Source organism: Amphibalanus amphitrite, unplaced genomic scaffold (genome assembly GCF_019059575.1).
Source record: "Amphibalanus amphitrite isolate SeventyFive unplaced genomic scaffold, NRLGWU_Aamphi_draft 000626F_arrow, whole genome shotgun sequence".
NCBI classification, from domain to species: Eukaryota; Metazoa; Arthropoda; class Thecostraca; order Balanomorpha; family Balanidae; genus Amphibalanus; species Amphibalanus amphitrite.
This window is the reverse complement of record NW_024882120.1, coordinates 193,462-202,122: the sequence shown is the minus strand read 5'-3', so window position 1 is coordinate 202,122 and position 8,661 is coordinate 193,462. Positions and strand designations below refer to the sequence as shown.

At 49.3% G+C, this 8,661-nt stretch overlaps 1 protein-coding gene across 1 annotated transcript; it reads left to right on the top strand.

Annotated features, from left to right (window-relative positions):
• The first annotated feature begins 338 nt into the window (after nt 1–338).
• Nucleotides 339–8,090, top strand: LOC122363537 (facilitated trehalose transporter Tret1-2 homolog). The gene is made up of 2 exons (XM_043332953.1): nt 339–553; nt 5,821–8,090. The coding sequence occupies exons 1-2, from the start codon at nt 428–430 to the stop codon at nt 7,243–7,245; spliced, it is 1,551 nt and encodes a 516-aa protein (XP_043188888.1). The 5' UTR covers nt 339–427; the 3' UTR covers nt 7,246–8,090.
• Nucleotides 8,091–8,661: the final 571 nt, after the last annotated feature.

Genomic DNA, 8,661 nt, shown 5'->3' with positions numbered 1-8,661 from the left:
ACTTGAACTCGGTCTTGTCATAGTAACGCATCTCATCTCTTTATTTTGCATGTTAGTTCAAACTTCAAACATATATCGTGGCAAGTTCGCACTGAGAAAAATCACCGTCTTTATACATACAGCTTATTCTAAACAGACGTACGATTTTATCTCTCGCTATAAATAGTTAAATCATCTCCATGCATTGTTTGGGTGATCCAGAGCTGTTTTCATCTCCTAGGCACCAAACCATGCCGTCCCGACACACCACCGCTGGACCCGCCTCTGGCCACCGACGATCCATGAGGCAGCGTCGGTGGGGGGGGGGGGGGGGGTACCATCCGAGTCGCGCCGACACCATACACCAGAGGGGTGACGGAGTCGGGAGCGGTCGGTCGGAGCGAGCACGTGCGCGCGGGAGAGTTTAGGGGGAAGACTCGTTGAAGTTATGATGGAGGATACGGAGACACTGGAAGGGGCCACGGGAGGAGCAGATATGGAGAAGCAAGAGTCGACGCAGGCGAGGGAGCCTGAGCAGCGCCCGACCGGCAGTTGGATTGGCACCGTCAAACAGGTAATGTTTCTCAAACGTGGCATGCAGTCGTAACGTTTTTGATGGTGTTTGTTGCTGATGCTTGTGACTTGGTTCGATGAGAATAGTAAAAGCCAGACACAAGGACAACAGTTATAAGGCTTTCACGGATCAATGGAGCAGTTTATTCTGTACTTATTTATTTTGTGCATAAGGTGCTATGTTTAGCAAAAATTTATGATATCATATATCAAAATAATTAATTACCTGTTAAGATTGTTCATAAAAGTTTTGTTTAACATCGGTGGCGTACGTAAAGTTGATATTGGCAGAACTCTCCCAAGGACCAAATTTCACGAATATCATGGAAACCCTTGCCGAAAGGGTTAGGGTATAGCTTTTGCATTTATTCTTCATTCACATTCCATGCAACTTTTGTTATTCTTACCTGCCACGTAGGTAATGGAGTAATGATGACACACATGTCCGGAAGTTTCTTGAGTTCCGTGTTTTCTTCCAATTTGTGAGTCTTCGAGCGTTCTAGCCCGTCCTGTAGCTCAGTTGGCAAAGAGTTAGACTTCGGTGGTGAGAGCCCGTGTTCGAGCCGTTTCGTAGACCAAACTTACACCAGTCTCTGTTCACGTGCGCACACTGACCACACAAGCCGGCAGCCTCCGACCAGACTACCCTTCTCCGCCGGAAGGGGGAGTAGGGCCCTGGACGGCAGCGTACTCGCATACCAGCACTGATCCTACCGCAGGTAGCGTCGTCCTCTCAGGCGTCCTCTGGGAGGGGACGCAGCCCCTCAGGGCCCGGGGATAGAACACGTGGTATGCACCGCCCCGGGCCGGGACGGGGAAGGGCGACGCTGGGGTATATTAGATGAAAGGGAACGCGGTCTCAGAGGGTCGGTGGGGATGGGTCCCCACAGCGGGAGAGGAGGGACCGCCCCGGGCTGGGACGGTAGGGGGGGGGGAGACGCTGTCGGCCTCGGACAGACCCCCCCCCCCACACACACACACACAGCGAGACGCTGCACCGTCGGGTCGGGCCGGGTCGGGAAAGGGGTGTCTCCTAGGCCGCCGGCCAGCCAAAGATTCGTTGACCAGCCGGTCTCCCCCTCGTCCACTCACTAACAACAACACTACCGCGCTCGATATAGGAAATTCCTGACGGGGTATTGTCTGCAGTTGGTGGGAGCAGCCGCAGCCAGTTGGTCAGTTGAATCGGAGGGAACAATTACGGCTTAGATGGGTACGATAAACTTTGGCATCCAAATTCTCCCCTCTCCATGACCCGAAAATACCCGATCGGACGGTATGTCATCGATAGTCATGCAGCTTACAAATATAGGTAAGAAAAGTTCTGTTCAGAAAGTAATTATAACGTATTGAATTATGCTGAACAGATAGGAAAAATAACTCAGAAGCACTGGAAGCATCTGGGGCAGGGAACATTGAAAGATTAAAGCTATTTTGAGGAAGCTGTCTTTGTTGACGCTATGAAGCATGCAGAACTATTGTCAAAAGAAACAAAGGTGGTTGTCGCTAAATTTATTCACAGTGAACATATTGAGTTGAGTCACCGTTTTTGTAAATCATTGTTACATGCTTCTGTAAAGTGGGTCTCCCTATCGAAAGGCAACGATTAACATGCATCTATCAGCTTTGCTGAAAACAGTTAGAGGAATAAAATAATAAATATATCATTAAATTAATTGATCGACCAATAAATAAAACAATAAGATAACTAATAAAAGTTGTAGGTACCTATTAGATATCGATGTCTTAAGATAGCTATGTGTAAATGTAAAATGGTGTATTCAAAATATAGATTCTATTGACATTCACGAGGATGAATTTTCCCATCGAGCCCCGTGATATCTATGTTCGAGTATAACCAGATCGCACGAGGTTTTTAAGCAAACATTTAGTACATCGCTACCATGGCCATCCGGCCTGTGTTTGTTGCTAAATTTCTCACACGTGCCAATTTTCGATTACAAAACCAATGCCTGTCTTGAGCGCCTGGCGGCAGTAATGTCTGGTTTAAGTGGCATTTGAGATTTGATGGGTGGTTCAACTGACATCTGTTTGGGGCTCGCCAGGCCCCCCTGGGGCGTCAACATACGTGTCTAACGGGGGAGCTCTTAATGCGCAACTTAACTGTGCTAAAACTGGGCGATGCCACTGGGCTATGCATAACAGATGTTCACTCAAACGAATTTTGACCTGTAACCTTTTTCTCCAAGTCATGCCAGACCAGGATTTACGCTTCAACTGCAGTAAACGCTGGCAGTTAAAAACTAATGTACGGTCCCTATTGCATCTGGATTCTCTTTGCATCGGCTCGTTGACTTGGAGTCGCATTTGCCATCATCAGTGCCTGACATCATTACAATTTACACATTTCACAAAAGTCACATCTAGAAAAGTGCGACAATTTACCGAAATGTCATGGCCCCGCACATGTTTGACAAAACAAGATGCAATTGTTTCGAAACATATATTCTGTACCGATGAGCCAGTTTTCCTGTGCGTTCTTTTCCCAACATGTCCTGTGCGACCCCGTAATCCCACGACACAAGCTAATTAGTTCGGACAATGATGGTCAAGCGGTTGGATACTGTAGTTAAGCAGAGCCGTTGTGCCTTTTTTAAGCGTTATTTCAGCTGGCAAATAAGGAAACGAGACGAAGTAATACAAATGTTAGGGGTTGAGTCAAATTGGTGATTATCAGCTGTTCCAAGCCATCTGCCCCCCCCCCCCACTATACCCTCCTGTTCCAGGACCAGACTCTGTCTCCCACTCTGCAGGCCTGCAATATATCTCCTGCACAGAACCACCGGCGCTGCTTCCCAGCGTTTGTTTATAATTTCGTCATGACCGACCCGGTGCAGAGGGGGCTCGAGGGGGCTCAGGGGGGGGGGGGGCTCGGGGGAGGGGGTAGAGGGGTCTGTCAGCACTGCCTGACAGGCCGTCCATACCACGCGCTTCATCAGCGTAATGGGATACCCGCTATGTTGAGAGGAGCTCAGTGGGCCTCGTGGATCCAGGCCAGCAGAGAGCTAGGATGATAGCGCTGCGGGAGATATTGAACGCCTGGTCACAACACCGCGGCGGCGACTGTGACAGTCGAAAAATGTCCACTTGACAGTCTCTCCGTGCTATCGGTCAAGCCCCGGGTGGTGTTTGAGGGTGTTTTCGTGGACGTTTTGGCAACAAACACCCAGCGGTTTGACAGCGTTGGACTGGGCTCAGGGAGGACAGACCTGTCAGGACAGATGGACTTGTCATCGGTAAATGGACAGTGATTGATGGGGTGGCTGGCTACAAGCGGAAACGTATGTGTAATATCGGTCAACGGGCGGCACTTAACAATAATCAGTGAAATGCGGAAGCTAGTGTCACTCAAAAAATGCAAAGTATGAATAATGAATCATGACATGAGTATGACACACTCATGGCCATTGGCCAAGTGCACTTATATGTATATGTTCATGGAATATAACCGGTGGAAGTACCTATCTCTGGACCCCTCATATGCATCTGAGATTAAGGTGTATAATTTAACTACCTATGTTAGGTATCCGATGAAGGAAGCTGTCACTCCGTCTAAAACAATCATACTCATAATAACCCGGCCAGCATTCTCATCTAAAAAAGCCTGCAGCGTAGCCTGCTGACCATCGCGTTCCGCTATGGGCAGCTGCCCTCCCCTTCCACCGCCCACCAATTTCACTGCAAACCGAGACAGCCAGCCATGACGCACGAAATTCGGTGCAAACGGTCAGAGAATCATGTGACATGATGACGTCATCGCCGCTCCGATAGTCCGCACACACTGAGGGCACATTCCTCCCCCTCCCCTCCCCTGCCCTCCCCCTCCAGTGACCCATCCGGTCAGTCGGGGCTTCTAAGAAGAAGCTACTCTGGTCAGTGATCACGCCTACTGGATTTCAGATTCATCAGTAGAGTCTTCCCAGCTCGAGTTGAGATCAATAACGGCACGCGGCCAGCTCTTATGCAACAAGTACGATGATGCAATAGCATCGATCCAGGGATGGCGTTGCCAGTTGGTCGCTATACTTACTGCTGGCCTATAAGCGCATGCATCTCAAATGCATTGTTTTACCGTTAGATTAAAATGTCCTAATTGAATTAAGGACGGATTGCGGAGACATAACGCCCCTAGGTTATGCCCCAATGCGCCTTGGTCCACTGCAGAGGTTCACGGAGAGGTCTCATTCCATGCTTGAGATTCTGACGGGAAATATGTCGATGACTTCTATACAGCCTACACTGCCCTTTTTTCGCTCAAGCTGGTTCATTTTTTATGACTATGTGCACTTTTGGAATGCTCGATATCTTTCAAAATTCAAAGATGTACTACTCGGAATCGACATTTGATATCCCCAATTGAATAATCATCCAACGGTCATTGGCATAATAGAATGTATCCAATGATCTATAGAAAACTTCTCTCGCTTGGGTGAGGAAACGTGAGTCGATCAAATATAAACTGTATAGTTAATCAAACGAGAAACCAGAGTATGTAGCGAGGACATGGCGATAACAGAGTGCTTGACCAGATCAAGGCGTTCGGATCATATCTACTACATAAACTTTTCGGGAATAAGTTTGATATACGGAACTTTGCAGCGGGGTATATCGATACAAAGAAAGGAGGGCGAACAAAGAAGTGTAAAACTAATGTGCTGCACATTGCACAACCAGACCTGGAGAAATTGAAACCCGGTCCCCGGACTCACTGAGAATCTCAGACGACCGTTGTACGCTTAATTAATTAATTAAGGACCACGAAGTGCAGACTACGTAATGGTAGAAATACGGAATCTTCTTTTCCAACAAGCGCTGCACCTGATGTAGGCTTACCTATACCTAATGAAGCCATATAACTATCCCGGTAGCCACTGGTAAGAAGTGACTTACTGACCAGTGACCACATATCAGTATCAAATTCAGGAATACTGCCAGGGGTATCCGACTTTTGCATGAAGCTTTGAAGCTTTATGGTTCAGGCTTTACTCGGTTACCACTGGCTTCGCCGAGCGTCCTGGTGCACACGTGCATAAAATGACCGATGCAGGCTGAAGCTGACGTGACACCGCGGGATAGTTAGGTCTTAGGACATATGAAACGGCTATAGTCAGGGAAAATTTGGAAGGATTTCCACCCCTCCACCGGATGATATTTGTGATGTGTGGTCTTTCGCACACACGGTGTGCTCTTCTTGTCATTTGTCCGCGCATCATCCGCCTCACACCAGCTCTTCTCTTCTGTCGACAGGTTCTCGCTGCTGTGATCCTCGGCCAAGGCATTCTCTGTCTGGGAATGAACTTCGGCATGCACAGCGTAACACTGATCCAAGTCCCTCAACAACCGGATCGCTTCCTCACCGATGATCAGCTCAACTGGACCATCGCCGCCACTGTGCTGGGAGGAATGCTGGGATGCCTGCTGGCCGTACCAGCAGCTCCAGTGCTGGGCGCGCGACGTCTTCTTCTGGTAGCCATGCCTCTTCATGCGCTGGGCGCCATATCTGCTGGGCTTGGGAAGAGTTTCGTCTGGGTGCTGATCGGGCGGATTGTGATGTTTGTGGCACTGCAGATGTCCGAGGGAACTGTGCGTGGTTACGTGTCCGAGATTGTGCCACCTAATCGGAGAGCGTTGTACACGACGTTGATGAACGGTTTGCTGTACGTGGGCCAGGTAGCGGCGCTGCTGCTAGGTCAGTTCCTGGACTGGCAAACGTTGTTTGTTGTAGCCGGATGCACGCCACCCGGCATCTGTCTTTGCGGCGTTCTTTTCTTTCCCGACTCAGCAAAGTGGTTGCTCGCCCACGGACGGTCCGCAGAAGAAGCACGTCGTTGCATCCTCTTCTTCCACCCACACGAAGACGCCGCCGCTGAGGTAGCCGTCATCCAGCGATCCCTGACCGTCGCCGATGACGGAGTGTCAGCTTGGCGGCTGATGGGTCGGAGGGAGACGTTGCGACCGCTTCTGCTAGCCGCTCTACAGATGGTACTCTTCGTCTGGGGTGGTGGTCAGACTGTGGTTCTCATCACCGCCATCGTTCTCGATCCCGCTGACCTATCTCTGGACAGTTACCAGCGCGCGCTGGTCGTGCCCGTGTTTGCCCTGCTTCTCTCCGTGCCTTCCATTCCTCTGGTGGAGCGTTTTGGACGTCTCACTTTGCTGCGAGTCGCCGGAGCGGTCAGCACGGCCGGCTGTGGCATCATCGCTGCCTTCTACTTCCTACCCTCCGGTGAGAGGGCACATCTCGGATGGATGGTGATGTTGGGTGCAGTGGTCGTCGTGCTGCCGTACGTCTGCATCGTCGGACCAATCTCCTTCAGCTACGCCAACGAGTTGCTACCCAACAAGACACGTGCGCTTGGCGCCAACATGGTCATCATGTCCATCAACTTCAGCACGTTCATCCTTCTGAAGGTGTACCCGGATCTTCAGGCTGCGGTGGGACTGGGAGGAGCGTTCGTGCTTCACGCGGGTGTCAGCGTAGTACAGATACTCTTCGCCATCTTCTGTCTTCCCGAGACACGTGGTATGACGCTGGAACAGATCCAGCACTTGTTCAAGGGAGTCGAGAGCAGAGCAGCTCTGCCTGTGTATGCCGAAGAAGAGGCTGCCGTGCCAACGGAGGATGAGAATGAAGAACAGGGTGCCGCCGCGCCAGTTGCAGCGATAAACTGATGTCTTCGTGCTGATATCGAGGTTACACAACAACCTACATAAAAGCATCAAATGCTCTAAACAAGTATGTGTGCGTTTCTTTGTGCAATGTGCATTCCTGTGTGCCGAGAAACTTCCTCAATGTTTAAATAAACTAAATCAAAGGCCCAAACACCGAACATGACATGGACTTTGGGTGGACTTTTCACTGTCTCGTTGTGCGCGGAACCTCAGTGTTGTGTCATTTGTGCCAATGTTGTCGAAGGCCAGAGGTACTTACCGATCTATACAGGTGTCTCGCTTGCCCGTTATGTCTTAGCAAAGTAACACTACTTGCGTAAGTGTATGGTAAACGGCTTTTGCGTCTGGCCAGTGTTAGTTTGAGCAAGCCTTTTCTTCGTTTCATCTGTCTTTCTATTGCGTCGATTTGCTCGTTGCCGCTCAGTAGTGTGTATGTGCTAGTTGTATGTTCGCCTTGTCTCAGTCTAGCGCAATTTTCGTGCGGGCCAGCTCTGCCCGACATCTGTGTCCAAGAACCTCAGTACTTACGAGGTAATTTTTGTGCATTCATAGGAGGATGCAATATGAATCAAAACGGCCAACATTGTAACATGATCGTTTTGTGCTACTTTGTGATGGAAGTGCCAACTGCCAATGTCGCTGTAGCTGTGAACATATGAAACGGGACTGATCGACGCTAAATTAGCGAGTGGCAAGACAAAGTATTATATCATGAACCGAGCTTTGACAAGAGGCTATGGGAAGAAAATGAAAAAGTAAGTTGATAGGTATTAAGTACGTCTTTGTGTATTTTGTTATACAAATGGTAGCGTTACATTGCACTGGAAATATATGACCAACCTGTGTATCGGCTGTTCAAAATGCTTCAATGAAGATCTACCACTATAGGAACAGCCAATCCAGAACAATGTACATACTGCATGCACATTGCACAGACCATTCATTCTGTTTTAAGGTTTTCTTTGTGACGCAGGACTGTTCTCGAAAATGGCCAATAAACCTCCTTTGGTCATTGCAGTGCCATGCATTACTTCACCAAAAAAGCCTATTTTCTAAAGATAATAACAGAGTTCCTATAGCTATGAGCACAAGCCGGATCGCCCTCCACCCTCGCGCCCTTGCCGAAGCTCAGGTCACCTCTGTCCAGGCTGGCCGACCCAGCTTGCCGCCCGCTTAACGCGACCCCGCCCCGGGCGCTGGACGCACTGTGGAGCGTGCGACGCACAGTGCGATACTCAACAGTTACCTACCTAAAAAATAATCCCAGAAAAACAACAGTGATTAGGACACACAACTATCATGTACCAAGAATCAGCTCCAGAACAGTGCACACAGAGGTGTATGTTTCTTTTTTAAGCCTTTCTTTATGCCTTCCAGGATGACACAGACAGTGACATGCCGTTTTTGAGCGGAGCC

Excerpts from the sequence above, each read along its gene's own strand:
- LOC122363537 (XM_043332953.1), top strand. The coding sequence starts at position 428 with ATGATGGAGGATACGGAGACACTGGAAGGGGCCACGGGAGGAGCAGAT. Across the intron at positions 554-5,820 it reads GGATTGGCACCGTCAAACAG|GTTCTCGCTGCTGTGATCCT; the intron begins GTAATGTTTCTC and ends TTCTGTCGACAG.